At 35.7% G+C, this 15,632-nt stretch overlaps 2 protein-coding genes across 3 annotated transcripts in view; both read right to left on the bottom strand.

Moving 5' to 3' along the window:
• DCP1 (decapping protein 1) overlaps nucleotides 1-2,277 on the bottom strand; it is a 36,556-nt gene extending 34,279 nt beyond the window's left edge. The window contains exon 1 of the mRNA XM_067087853.1: nucleotides 1,966-2,277. The gene's annotated coding sequence lies outside the window, so the exon portion shown is untranslated. The remainder of the gene's footprint in view (nucleotides 1-1,965) is intronic.
• A 1,040-nt stretch (nucleotides 2,278-3,317) lies between these two features.
• LOC136829381 (uncharacterized) lies at nucleotides 3,318-7,133 on the bottom strand. 2 transcript variants are annotated; one of them, XM_067087854.1, is made up of 3 exons: nucleotides 6,996-7,133; nucleotides 4,576-4,774; nucleotides 3,318-3,888 (listed from the first exon to the last, which is right to left on the bottom strand). In XM_067087854.1, the coding sequence occupies exons 2-3, from the start codon at nucleotides 4,766-4,768 to the stop codon at nucleotides 3,695-3,697; spliced, it is 387 nt and encodes a 128-aa protein (XP_066943955.1). In that variant the 5' UTR covers nucleotides 4,769-4,774; nucleotides 6,996-7,133; the 3' UTR covers nucleotides 3,318-3,694. The 2 variants fall into 2 exon arrangements, with proteins under 2 accessions (XP_066943955.1, XP_066943957.1); XM_067087856.1 differs by lacking the exon at nucleotides 6,996-7,133 and adding an exon at nucleotides 5,770-6,162.
• Between the last annotated feature and the right edge of the window lie 8,499 nt (nucleotides 7,134-15,632).

Here is a 15,632-nt window from a genome sequence, read left to right as displayed (position 1 = left end):
ACCCTCCAAATTTGGTGCAAGTATGCATACTGTGACCATATCCACTACAAAATTTGCGATACTTAGTGTTACCATTATCTACATTACTATTTACAGGGTTATTGCCGTTTGAATAATGTTTAGCTTCGGCTGAGGTATTGAAATATTCAGGAGTTGAAACATTTTTTCAGGGATTTTTTATTTAATTCGAAGCTTACTGGAACTTTTCAGTACAGCCTTTTTTTTTTCTTTTACAGAATTTTCCTCCTCCTCAGCTTTAACACTACTTTTAGGGGTTAACAGGAGAATCAAGATCTGGATATCGACAGTAATGCTCAGACAAACCACTGATGGTAGAATAATTATTATTCACTTTATGTATGTGCTAATTCTCTTTTGATATAGGAAGGCAACTTAGAAAAGAAGATATGAATAAGCAATTTGCAACCTGGGGAGTTTACAACTAACAGGTCGACTTGGTATTGTTTCACTTCATGAACTATTGCTCTGAAGTAATTTATATAAGCACGTCATTCAAAGCAGGATCAAAAGGGTGAAAGAGCAAGCAGCTGTTTGAAACTTTCATCAATAATGTACGGAATAGGAAGAAATTCGTCTTTAGGCAAGGTCAGAGCTATAACGTAGTTGGTATCAGAAATGGCAAGATATTACCCTTAAAGCATAACCTGACAAAATATGTAAGTTTATTAGAAAAAGTCAACTTTCCACAAGCAACGACACAGTTGATAAACTGCAATATATATATATATATATATATATATATATATATATATATATATATATATATATATATATATATATATATATATATATATGTATATATATATATATATATATATATATATATATATATATTATATACATATATATACATACAGATATATATATATATATATATATATATATATATATATATATATATATATATATATATATAAATTCTAACTCAAAAGTAAATGGTTAACAAATCAATTTAGGCAGTTTGACGCCATTGCAGGCTCACTTCCATCTGTGTTAGGTTGAGATTTGGAGCCTTTGTTTAATCTCGGCTAATTTGTTCAAGAATTTGATAATTATCCACTTTTTTGGGAATTTACCTTTATAGGGCCCTCTTCGCTGACATCCTTAACTACAGAAACGTTCAAAATGTCTTCATTCATAATTTGAATAGTTTGCGGGTACTCTCTTATTGAGTTTTTTGAAAAACTCCAATTTAATTCGTTATCGGAAATAGCATCAAGATTCCCTACGGCAACTGTGATGTACGATTTGTAGCCTGCCCGCTTTAACAAGGTGTTAAAAGAACCTACAGTATTTTTTGGCGAAATACTTATGCTCAAAAGGCATTAGCCAATAAGTCTAACAAATCCAAAGTAATTTGAAACACCGTGCTTCTTACTAAGGAAAACAAAACTTCATAAAGAAATCTATAGGTGGCTGCTCAAACGATATAGTATTAACTGAGAGGGCACTGCATAGGTCTATCACAAAAGAAGAAAAATTCAAACAGGAAAACTTCAGTATTTGGAGAATAATGATTCAGCAGCAGCCGCACTGAAGAACATATATACGATGGCCTAGGCTACTAATTGACCTAATTCTAGAATAAAAAAAAAACAATTCTAAGAGAAAGGTAGGAAAACCTCAAAAGTTATATATGTATACACACACACACACACACACACACACACACACACATATATATACACATATATATATATATATATATATATATATATATATATATATATATATATATATATATATATATATATATATATATATATATATATATATATATACATACATGGAAATTTCTGAGACGGCTCTACAATTCTTAAAAGAAAAACATTCTTGGCAGGTGTATTCTGAAAAGGAAATGTCACCTCAAAACAACCATTAGACTAAGGAACTTGCAAGGATAATGTGCTCTCCACAAATGTAAAAATAAGTATCTCAACTAACCTTAAATGCAACACTGTACCTTCGTATTACTTTAATCACATTCGAGGTTTTCTTGCGCATCGAGGTCCTTACTAGGATACTACCAACTTTTGTTGAATTGATTGGGCGCCATTTGAAAACGCTTGTGTTGCTGGTATTATTTGCTGATAAAATTTATGTTGAACAGACGATCTTTTTGCATTCGGTAAATCTTGATTTACTGCATTTCTTGAAAATTGTATTTGATTTGCCTGTCTCTTGTTTGAATTCCAGATGAACTGCGATATGGATGAAAATCTTCCGTACGAACTAAAGCTATCATAGTGCGTGAGTGAGGAGGCGTTTCAACAGAGGGTTTCTTTGTTCTGTGACGTCATGTTTAGAATTGGGACCCACTTACCTTTTATGCATGTGGCATAATTAATGAGAACTGAATTATCAAAATGAAAAAGGGAAAAGGAATAAATACCTCAGACACGGAATTTAAATTTCTCATAAGATAGCATGCCGGACAGAAATGTCTAGTGAGTAGTCTTGCGTTAATCACTTTTGTTTCACGTGCAGATCTGTTGACAGTTGCAGATCATCATTGCATTTTTGTATTTATACACAACCTCTGGGCTAACTGGAGGGTTAATAATTTCATGCATGAACTCAGAGTTGACATTTTGCAAAAACTTTCAAGCCGCAGAGGACTATGGTTAGATATAATTTTTCCCGGATTTATAGGCTTAATGTATCTTTCGTAGGCAAGGTCAAGAAAAGGACTGTGTAGGATTACTGCGTTAAAAGTTTCATGAGTGAATGTATTTTTTTATTCATACATATTTATTATAGTTCTGATGCGTACCACGTATTCTTAGGCTAGTATTCAGTTGTTGTCTCTCAAGATAAACGGAATAACTTTTACTGCATCAGTGATTTGTTTTTTTTTACCTTGAGTTAGTGTTTTTCTAGCTTCGAAGGATTCGACCTTGAATTGTTCACACATACTTCTTTATCAATCTGTAGGTTGTATATTCCATTCACGTAAATTTATTGCAATGGTTTACATTCAATATGTGTTCTTTAAACTTCAAATATGATTAAAAGGCCTGCAGTTACTTTTGGGTACATCTGACAGTTGTCATTCTGTTCATCTGGGCCTATCACCCATCACAACCATTACTCATTTCCATATTTACTTATATATCTGTTGGTTTGTGAACTAAGTGTTGTGTTTTAGCTTTCTTTCCTGGTGTTTTTAAAAATTCTCAGAGCTGATTCTGACTTGGAGATGTCAACATAAACCAAATTCATTTTGCTCCCATCAACATTTGAGGGGTATTTTGTTATAACTCACAGCGCCTCGGTTATAGGTTTAAAGAAACTAATTTAATTATAAATACGGAATTCATTAACAACATTAATATGAACACATATCTGTTAACATGTTCAAACTTACAAGAGATCAGTATCAAACATGTGACATACTCATTTAAGCTGTATATGAAGCCATTTCAAACATATACCACGTAAATACCGACTCCATATCAAGAACACTTGAAACGTAAAAAAAAATTGCACACTGAAACCATGAAGAAGATTGTTTCTAATACCCAAACAATCACACTAATAAATTTAAAGGATGCCTAATCTTTATCGATCATATATTTCCTTAACGGCCACGCAGAGTCACACTGAAACTTTCAATCATTAAAAAAAATCACATTTTAAACGTGTCAGTCAATTCTGAACCGACCAGGTTTCCTCACAGGTCAAAGACCGATGCTCTGCAAATGCGCTGCTGAGTCACTGGAGCGTAGCAGCACTTTTCCCACTGGAAACAGTCGGCGTCGGTCTTGCAGTTCAGGCTGTAGGGTCGGTTGGTGTCGTTGGGATCACACATGACTACGATCTCGTGCTCTTGAAGAGCAACCTTGGGGCAAGTGCCAGGGTTACCAGCTGTAAAAGAAAGTGGCATTTGTAAACAAGGAGCAAACTGCTGCCTCAAGTTTCTGTTACAAAGCAAGAAGAACAGTTATGCTAGAGCACAATGGAGTCACTAATACGGGGCTGATTTTCAGTAATTGATAGTTAACTGATTTACCTGTTGAAATGAGGAACTTAGGTTAAATTCTCAAACGCTTCCACCTGGTATTCAACACAAACACACACACACGCATATATATATATATATATATATATATATATATATATATATATATATATATATATATATATATATGTGTGTATTACTCAAAAGTAAATATAGAATAACAAATCCTTTCATAATAAAATACTCCAACTGATATATATATATATATATATATATATATATATATATATATATATATATATATATATATATATATATATATATATATATATATATATATATATATTGTGTGTGTGTGTGTGTGAATATTAGGAGAAGTATTTCATTATGAGAGGATTTGCTATTCTTTTTTGCTTTGAGTAACACACATATATATATATATATATATATATATATATATATATATATATATATATATATATATATATGTGTGTGTGTGTGTGTGTGTGTGTGTGTGTGTGTGTGTATATGTGTGTGCGCGCGTATTACTCAATGCAAGTCAAGAATAAAAAAAATCCTTTCCTAATGCTTACCTGGTGTACGTTGCTCATCACAGCAGTAGTAATCTCCAGTTGTTCCGGGTGATTCGAATTTACAGTAATTTCTACAACTTTCCACGGGTTGCTTAGGTGGAGGGCATGTGCCCAAGTGACCCCCTGGTACTTGCGCGTGAACCTGTGTAACGGCAACTAGAACACCGATCGCGAAGACACAAAGACGAGCCATTGTTTCCTGTGAAGAATAAAAAAAGCATTGAAGACTTTTAACGGTAAAATGAACCTAGATCAACAATTTCAGAGAAAACAAGGTTCAAATCCTATTTAACTTTCAGAGGATTTGTTTTGAGCGTTTTGATAGATACACGACGAATTAAAAAAAAACTGAGCTAATAATAAACCTAGCTCTGGGAGTAAAAATTCTAAATTCAAAACTACTGAAACAGACTGCATGCCTTTATATGGGAACTGTGTGCGACCAAAAATTTAAAGGATTAAAAAAAAATGATTCCGACGAGATTGACAGTTGTAGATAATGGCAAGTTTCAGTCAAGTTTTGTAGAGGTGGCCAGTTTTTTTTACTAGTCAGTGTTTCTCTCCTCCACCCAAGCTCGATTCTAGGTGTTTGACCGACATCTTGCCAGTTTTTTTCCCGTCAGAATGGCTTTCCACGTCATTTTGTCTTTTCCGAAAAATGAGAAAAACTAGCCACACATTGGTAATGCATTAGAAATGGACAGGATTAATTTGGTAGCTATCGCTGAAGGTCGCTGTTTTCATATGTAAGTTCGTTTTAGAGGTAGATATGCTTTCCTTAGCGGGATTGAGACGAGGACAAATACCTTCAGCTTAACGAAAAAGATGCGTGTTACAAATGGATAAGGATGCTTTTATACACATATACATTTATATATATATATATATATATATATATATATATATATATATATATATATATATATATATATATATATCTCAAGAGGAGTCCTTTGTTCAACAGCACACCAAGGTCGAGCGTAGGGACAGGCATCTATTATCCGACTTTTCGCGCCACACATTCTAGTCCCATTTTTAGGGCTGAAACAACTGAAGACACCATGATAATACAACTTAACAATTAAAACACAACCATAGGCTATATATTACCTTGAAAACACTTAAACAGTGAAATAATAAAAAGAATAAGATTAAGAAACTTAAATTCAACTTAGCATTAAACACAAGACCTACCCGATCACTGGCAGTGAGGAGACTCAAAGGATACGGTTATGAAAAACAATGATAACAGGTCTGTAACTGTAAACAGCAAATTAGGCAACGAATTTTGTAGATGACAACTGGGTATTTATAGATGGGACTACTCTTTTTTTTATCGAAAGTGTCATATGTTATAAGTCAATTTCATTATTTACTCTTCCAGCAGCCTTGAAGTGCTTAAGGTTTACATTCGAGTGATTTCTGACGTTGGAATATTCAGGGTTGGACAACCTTACTGCCAATTCTATAACTAAGTCCTTTATGTTAGTCTATGCGAACCCTTATCAGGCCCTTCTAATCTTCTTTATAAAAAAATTTGTTCCACCTCAAATAACCAGTTGTCATCTGCGCAGTTGTTCAGTATCTAATTTGCTGTTTACAGAGTTGTTATCATTGTTTTTTAAAACGGTTTCCTTTCTGTCACGTCGCTTCCACTGCTCAGGTGGGTCTTGTGGTTAGTACTATGATGACTCTTAAGTTTTAAATCTTATATTTTTTAATTATTTTTCTATGGTTTGGTGTTTTGAATGTAAAATGTATGACTGTGTTCTAGGTGTAAAGCTGTATTGTTCTATTATAGTGTTCCCAGTTGTTTCAGCCTTGAGAATGCGACTAGCAAGCATGTCGCAAAACGTATGTCCTTCGCATGACTTTTATATATATATATATATATATATATATATATATATATATATATATATATATATATATATATATATATATATATACATATATGTGTGTGTATTATTGTGTGGAGACAGCGTTTACCATATCATTTCTTTAAGGAAAATGGTCTTAAGCTGAAAAGATCTTAATATTACGGTAAATGAATTAAGTAGCAGCCCAGTAACTGATCAAGAAAACCATGCATCGCCGTGACTTCATAACGCAGCGTTGGAATCACTGACGATAAGTCTCCCACGTCTGAATCTTTTTCAACAAAATTCCATCTACACAGGCGAAATATTAATTATGCGCCAGATTACTTCCCATAATATTCCACATTTTGTTCCATGGCATTTCACTTGACAGAAGTGATAAATGAAACTAGCTTGAATGCTCTGATTGTATCTTTTGTAGCTAAGGGTTCGTCAGAATAGACACCGTTAAATTTTCTGCTAAATCAGTCTGTCAGAATGGAACTATTTCTATGTTAAGCAGCTAAATGGGAGAGCTGAAAAAATCGCAAATGTACTTACTAATTTATAAGATAGGGAGACTGCTAGGAACTGATGAAGTTGTATAAGCGTTCAAGAGCCGACTGCTGTTGAACGAGGCAACTTCCAGTTTAATAGGAGTGGTAAAGGCGGAATCGCTGGATGTAGAGGTGCCAAGTAGATGTTTTTGTACCGGATGAAACATCTTCACAGAAATTGCTGAGCGCATTTTGCACAACGAAACAAACACCTGTTTATGATAAGGACAACGATCCATTTTGCACCCTGAAGATCAATAGATCTGAAATTAAAAAAAAAAAAATGATTCTTTGAATAGTGAAGTAACTCTAAGACAGATGCACTCTGGGAAAGATACTCATTTGGGAATAACCAGTTTTTTCCATTGCTTTGTTTGTTTGGTGTAATTTCCGCGCGTGTAAGTTGACGTAGTTTCCACAAATGTGAGACTACCTTCGATATTATCCATTGTGTAACACTTTGTACGGGTTTTACCTGCTGTGATTGCACTTCTACTTATCACATTTATTTGTCAAATACGAAATTTATTACTAAAATATATTTTTCAGTTAAATATTTATTCCACTGCAAATAAATCTATGATAATGGGCTGTGTACAAATAAATTATAATAACCGCATCATACATCTGTAGAGAAGTCTGATCTGCAGTATGTCGACCCTTCTGAGCATATAACACTTTATTTCCTTTCTTTTTTTTTATCATCCTCGCATTGTTTTGCCTTCTTGTCATCGAGCGGTTTTCATTCTAGGCCTACTGCACCTCTCTCTCTCTCTCTCTCTCTCTCTCTCTCTCTCTCTCTCTCTCTCTTCTCCTTCCTATCATATCTTTCAAATTATTGTATAACCACCTTTTGCCAACCAATCTTCCATTCTCTACATGACAAAATCATTTAAAATCACATTACCTAAATTTTCATCCAGACTTATTTATATCTGTTTATTATGCCATCGCTCTCTGCTATTAAGTGATTATTATATGTAAAAGGGGAAAGCCCAGACAATTTCTTAGGAAAGTATTTGATGTAGATTTCGCCAGAAATTGTTTCTCCACGCAGGAAATGGCGCTGTCTCTCGTTCTACGCCAGGGAAAGGGAATAGGCTTCGAGTTTATACATCAGTCTGTGAAAGACTAAGTAAATAAACATAACTTGTGAGGTTGGCACTTTGTTTTTTATAAGAGCAACGACCGGTGGGAAGGGCAATCTGATACATTTTTCCAGGATTAATACTCCATCAATCCTGCACTTTTCCAGCTCAGGAGCGTAGAAAATACAAGGAAGGAGAGGCGTGAAGGCTGGGATAAAACCGGGAAAGACGACAAGGTTGAGGGGAAACAAAAGCCGGAAATTCTGTGTGATTCAGGATAGTTATGTAAGTCACCTGTGCAGTCGTGTGAAGAAGCGGAAAAATAGGAAAGGAGATAACCAAAAGGATGTGATGTGATGTGTGATATGTGAAGAGAGAGAGAGAGAGAGAGATGTCAATGACCTAAATAATTAAGATGCTTTTCAAAACTAGATACAAAATCCGCAATTAAGAATGATATAAATATTCATATCTGTATACATACACTCATTTATAGTATACAAGGCATATTTACAAACACATATGCAAGAACGCACACACACATACACACACATATATATATATAAATATTATGTATGTGTATGTATGTATGTATGTATGTATGTCTGTGTCTACATACATGGATAAATATGCACCAGCAGGCAACGAGGATGCCATACAAAGGAAGACAGTTATAAGTGATATCAATATTCAAATCTGCATACATAAATTCATTTTTAGTGTGCAAAGGCATATGTATATGTATGTAAATATACATACATCTAAAAAATTCTGACTCGCACTGGGATCGAACCCAAGTCTTTCAATTGAAAGGCAATATATATATATACATGTGTGTTTGCATGTATGACTGTGTACATAAACGTATACTATATATGCAACGTGCAAAATCACAGACCCAGCTAATTTCTTCACACGTATATATATATATGTATATATATGTATATACTGTACATATTTGTGTTTGCATGTATGACTGTGTACATACATGTATACATATGCACCAACGTGCAAAATCACATACCCAGCTAATTTCCTCCCAAATAAAGAAGAAGTATAAATGTCAGTTCAACATTCCACATCCCGAGAAAGACTCTCGTCATCCGACTCTTAGAGGTAGCAAAAAAAAAAAAAAAAAAAAATCAGACAATCTTTGAAGGTCGTTTTTTTTTTTTTTTTTTTTTGTGCTGTACCCAACTAACAGGGCAAGCTGAACTTCGGCGCCCTTACAAGTATGATAATGTAAAATTTTCTCAAGGAGAAAAACTGGAAATGTATAATGAAGAGTTTATTACAATATACAAGCTAAAGAAAACTGTTCAAACACGGCATCAGATTTTCAGATCTTTTCATTAATATAACTAGGAGGGTAAGACCGCTATCTACGTTGCTGGCAATGCTGACGTTACACACAAACACTGAGTGGAGGATGGCTGAGTGAGAGAAAATCCAAAGGAGGGGTGCCGTTGATCTTCTAAACGTCTGTACTGTGGCCTCTGCAGAACAGTGTAAGTTACAGAGGCCGTAGCGCTTCGGCACTGAGTTACACTTCAGCTAATGACTTGTAAATAAATCTATAATCAGAATCATTAAGACAGGCAATGAATGCTGAAAATTGCCGTACTGTATTCATGGTACAAAAGAAACGCAAGTGAGCTGATGATTAATAAGCTCAAAACAAGTAAAAACAAACACAGGTGAAAAACGCGCCGAAGTTTCTTAGGAGCTATCGAGTTTTCTGCACAGCCGCTACAGCCTATAATCAAGGCCACCGAAAATAGATCTTTCTTTCAGTGGTTTCGGTATAATGCTGTATAAGCCGCGGCCCATGAAACTTTAACCACGGAACGGTGGTGGCCTATCCTATATTGTTGCCAGAAGCACGATCATGGCTAACTTTAACCTTAAATAAAATAAAAACTACTGAGGCTAGAGGGCTGCAATTTGGTATGCTTGATGACTGGAGGGTGGATGATCAACATACCAGTTTGCAGCCATCTAGCCTCACTAGTTTTTAAGATCTGAAGGCGGACAAAGAAAGTGCGGACAGAAAAAAAGTGCGGACAGAATAAAGTGCGGGCGGACAGACAAAGCCGGCACAATAGTTTTTCTGTTACAGAAAACCAAAAATGAGGCATTCAAATCGGTACAGAATCGGAACAATCTGATGGGAGGTTTTTCTGGAGTGACCTTTATGGTATCTTGGTTTTCATCTACTTTTCCTGTGAATAAATTACTGTTTTTTTAACAAACACTGTACAATAATAATACATAGCTTTTTTAACAGTATTTGGACACCTGGAAACAAATTACATGACTTACGTTTATATACGTTTAACATTTTGGTTTTTAATTTCATTTTATTTATCATTTTCACAATGTTTCCTTTTTATTTGGGAGATCCCAAACACATGACAAGGCGCCCTCTTTGATGGCGCCCCGGGCGACTGCCCGAGTTGTGCCGGGACCCTGAGCCCAAGGTCTAGAGAATACATCCAGACCTTGCTTGAGCCTGCCCTGCCAACTTCGCTCAAACACAAGGTGGCTTTGGTGAGGACATCTGCTCAGTTTTAAGAACGTGAGTCCAAGATGAACTCGCAATGGGGCTTTGACTAGGTCTAGCTCAGGACACTGCTTAAAAATCAGCTGCAATACTGAGACTTTCATTGTCTTTATTCCTTTGTCACGTGGTCTGTGATAAAGACGTACTGTGACGCTTGTAGGCTGTCATTAAATACCGATATAATATTAATAAGTCTCTGCTCGTACTACATTCTATACCTTCTATGGAAACGGCTATGTAAGCGGTGGCTCCTTTGATGATTATTTCCAACAAATGTTTTAAAATCTAAATATATGCTAAGATTCTTACATGGTAAATGACTGGAACACACACACACACATGCATAATAAGCAGATGTACCACAGGTGCGTTAGAAAACAGGCAAAACCGGTCAAGATTGCATCGTGTTTCAGTTCGTCTGTGGCACATCTGCACATAAACATCAGGTGTTCCGGTGATTTCAAGCACACACAAATAATATATATATGCATGTATGTACGTACATGTGTGTGTGCGTGTTGTTTGTCGTTTCAGAGAGGTAAACACAGAAAAAGAATAATGAAGAAAATGATTTTCAAATTAAAGACGAAAATGGAGAGATGTTACCCAAGAGAATGCAATCTGGTGTCCTTTGCACTGTATAAGGTTCAAAGTGACAGCTAACTACGCGAACTGCTGCTGGGGCACAACAATGCTTAGTATTCCGGGAAAAGCGTATGGTAAGCGTTTGGACTGAAAAATTAATGGCCGTTAAAATGATTGACGGGAAAACAGCCAGGCGAATTTAAACGAGGAAGAAAGCACGTGAATCGAGAGTTTGTTGTTTAAGGCTGATTCACGTTATACCATCACGTCACCGACACTTCACGCCACGTCACCGTCCCATCAGCCGTGCCTTGTGTTCACACTATGCATCACAATCACGTTCAGTTCGTGCCCACCCTCAGCGACTCACAGATTTAGCAGTAAGAAACTTACATAAGCACCGTCACGTCACGTCACGTCAAAATATTCTTTCCAAGAAAACGTGTCGTGACGTGACAGTGGATGTCGTGTGCTTAATGGCGACGTGACGTGATGGTGTGAACAAGTCCATTTGATTACATGTAAGAAATTCTCACAGACTTTGACCACGACGTGATATGTCGGTGACGTGATGTTATAATGTGAATCAGCCTTAAGCAGTCGCATGTGAAGTTGCAGAGCAGATGGAAAACTGTGTACGAGGCATACATAGGCCTAGGAAAGGTTGGTGATAAAACTGATTGAGATAAAAAGCAGAGAATGTTGAGAGCGAGTGGTTTAAAAGAGAATTTATTGATAGCCATCAAAAGTTTCACGATGAGAACGAAGCGTTTGTTAGACGTGTGGATAGGAGAGTGACTCGTTTGGTGTCATTTAACATTTGAATGGAAGACGTACGTGATGGGAGAAGCCATAGTAAATCAGATGTCAGTGCTTAGTTGTGTCATCAGAAAATGAGTTGCGAAACAAAGTGAAAAGGTTAAAATCGCGAAGAAGAATTGTTTGTGTAATATATATGGGGGTAAACTGAATGGAAAGGATGAGAAATATGAAGATGCGAAGAATTTGTAAATACGGTATGCTTGGGGAAAAGATGGTTCAGAATACAGGTTTGATTGTGGACAAATATCTTTGTCTTGGAAATCTTTGGATGGCTTTTTCCAAAATATATCTTCTGTACCTAACAGAAAATTAGGTTTCTGTTCGTAAGCTTGGTTGCTTTTTTTTTCTAAGTTTTATTTTGCTTAACTTTCTGTCTTAACTAAGAGGCTTTTCCCCCGTATTTTATCAGAAAATAAGTAACTGTCTGTTTGTCATGCATATTATAACTTGTATATAATTTTCATCAGATTATTCAGATTAAAAAGGACAATCGTACAAAAATATAGAATCACGGAACGAAAGCTTTATTAAATAAAAAAAAAAAAAGGCAGCGAAGACCATAAGGAAGAGGAATAAAATAGAAAATAAATAAAGATTATGTAAAGCGACACAAAAATAAAAAGATACAAGAGCGGAAATGACACAATTCCTTCCAGAAATAATTAGCATTTAAACTAAAAATCCTAAGTAAAAATGGAAGCATGAATCTTGAGTCATAATTCTGACAATTTTTTCTTTGGCGGAAGGAGCTAAAATTTCGATGGTGCTTGGTAAAAAAGCTTACCTATTCCAACGAAAAATAAAATATAAACAGCAACAGTTAAATTGAACGCTGTAGTATATGTTATTATCATAATTTTTGTTTTTATTATAGAAGAATCAAGATTAAGATTTCAAAAAGGAATAACTTTATTTTTTTTTTCACTGTCATAAGTAAAAGCAAAACATTTTTCCAGCAAATTTTTGTTCATATAGAAAAATACGAAGGCTGAAAGGTAATAAAACGAAAACATGAACTAATTTGAAGCATAACAATTTATTTATTTATGGATATGAAGCACTATGTATAGTAAAAGAAATTTTTATGAATATATTGTTTGCATTTTAAGTTAATGACTTCAAATGCACTGTTCATGATCTTGATTTCTTACTAAGGGTAAGCAAAAATGTCTGTAAAGTCTGCAGTATTTAAAGTACTTCCTGATTTTATCTGATAATTAAAATTTTGCAACAAAATAAAGGCATGCACGAAAAACACAAGTATTTGGAAATGAAAACTCAAAAATAACGGATGATGCAATCAGGATGTGATTATTTTCGAGTCACCCCAATCAGTTACAAGTTTTTCATCTTCCCGTTATTGTAGATCTTGATTTAAAACGTGTCAAGCTATTTTGATGACTGTAAAACTTTTATGTATATCTTGACATCAGTGCAGTGTCGCACTCAGGGATATAGATGGAAATTCCACAATAATTTGAATTGTCTAGGAAGATACATACTGTATATATTTCGACAGCTAGCAGTGGCTAGCAAAAACTTCTGTCGAAATACATTTTTCTAGAAAATTTAAGTAATTTGGAATTTCCTTCTGTATTTGTATATCCTACAATTTCAGCAACATCAAAAGTGGGGTGAACGGATATTACACAGCATCCTGTTTTGACAACTTACAATATATTATGTGTTCAGTACAATTCCACAGATATCAGATCGGAGTTTTTCTACGGTAACCAGTCCTAGTAGCAGTAGTTGTAGTAGAGCAGGCGGGCTCTCCTTTGAAACGGCTCCCAGCTCTTCTAAACCTAACATTTGTAGGAGTAGTAGTAGTAGTAGTAGTCGGGATTTGCCTGTGAAACGGCTCTCTTGCCCGCCTCTAGCTCTACTTAATGAGCTCTTCTACAAATACGTTGCTGGGTGTCGAGGGTGTAGCAGCACTTCTCGTTATCGTGGCAGTCCCTGTCGCTGGTGCAAAGGATGACCGGGAAGCCGACGCAGAGGGTCTCCTTCTCCTGGTGGGTGATTGGGGTGCTGGGGCAGCGTCCTTTGTGGCTGGCTGTGACGGAAGAAGAAGAATATGATTAAATTACTTCGTGAAGACTCAGATTTTTTTGCTGTTGGGAATTTCGAAACATTTTGTTCAGATGCGTACAGTATACACGCACATATACATATTCAACAATTTTACATTGATGTCTCTACATTCTCTACATTTGCAAGATATTAGCTACGAATAACCTATCATTAATATTGAATTTACTTTACCATAGGAATTATATGCAGTAAATGCTCTTACCTATTCCAAAAAAAAAAAAAAAAAATATAAAGGATTCGAACTTGCGTCTCTTTTGGATGATGCAATGGTGACAGTAGACTTAATGAACTCAGCCATGAAGGAATAGGTTCGAATCCTGGTCAGGGTAATTGCACTTGCCTGTAATCTCCTTAGGAGTGAGTTATTTCCCAGGTATACTGAATTCGATATTAATGGAACTAAGAATGCTTTCATAATGTGCTGACTTCCAAAAATAGTACTCTTATTGCCATTTTGTCTGTTTTTCATTGCATAACAACCGCCACCCAATTTTTTTTATTTTGTCCTAATGGCCTACATGGTCCATTTGAGGCCACAACTGAAGGCGGGGTTATCATTTCTTAGGTCATTATAGGTACTTCCTGAATAATTTTCTACCCTTAGCGCTTGAGAACCAGCTTCCCTCTCACTCGACCACGTCAGAGTCTATTTCTACTAGTGAAAAGGCCTCATTGTCCAACTCCACCTTCCTACAGATAGTAGGTGCGACCGTAGACCACTTTCTGTTACTAGTCACGTAGTCTAGAATAAGTCAATCACGACAGGGAACGTATAGAAGAAACAATAGCCAGAAGAAACTAACAAGTCTGACTGAGTTGGAACAGTTGTCCGAATATAATGATAGTTCTCAATAATAAATTTCAGTCAGCAACCTAGGGGATCACGTTTTTGGCACAATGCTAAGAATGGCGCAAAAATTTTTATCATCTGTCTAGGATCGGCCTAAGGAAAAAGCTTCAGATTCAAGAGGCAGAAGTCTGGCGATAAGGACACAGAGACAATCTCTTTTCTTTCATTTCTATAATAGTAAAATGTAATGTTTAACAAGAGAGAGAGAGAGAGAAAAATTACTTTAAGTACGAGAAAATTTACTTACTTGGGCTGTTATCTTCATCGCAGCAAGAATATTGTCCGAACTTATTATTTTCACAGAAATTCTTGCAACCGGACACTTGGCGTCGAGCGGGGGTGGGGCAGGGAGCGACAGGCGTAGAGCAGACAGCTGAGCAGACCAAACCTGCCACAATGACTGCTACCAAGAGGATGAAAGTTCTTGCCATTTTTCTTATTTTTCTTTCTCTTGTTCTTTCCTGCGGACTGAGGAATGGTGGTGTTTGTTAGAAAAGGAAATGTGATTAATGGGTTTAAGATTTTCTCAGTAAATTGCTTACAAGTTTATTGATAAAACACACTTGGGAATGAACGTTTAAGATTTAGCTATTTAACTGGCATGAACACAGACACCGATACATACACACACACACACAC

This window comes from Macrobrachium rosenbergii, chromosome 44, assembly GCF_040412425.1.
Source record: "Macrobrachium rosenbergii isolate ZJJX-2024 chromosome 44, ASM4041242v1, whole genome shotgun sequence".
NCBI classification, from domain to species: domain Eukaryota; kingdom Metazoa; phylum Arthropoda; class Malacostraca; order Decapoda; family Palaemonidae; genus Macrobrachium; species Macrobrachium rosenbergii.
The sequence above is the reverse complement of the archived record's forward strand: the minus strand, read 5'-3'. Positions and strand labels throughout refer to the sequence as shown.

What these genes read in the sequence shown, in the direction of transcription:
- LOC136829381 (XM_067087854.1), bottom strand. Translation starts at nt 4,768, where the DNA reads ATGGCTCGTCTTTGTGTCTTCGCGATCGGTGTTCTAGTTGCCGTTACA. An exon ending in TGATGAGCAACGTACACCAG is followed by an intron (nt 3,889 to 4,575) that starts GTAAGCATTAGG and finishes TTTCTTTTACAG; the next exon opens with CTGGTAACCCTGGCACTTGC.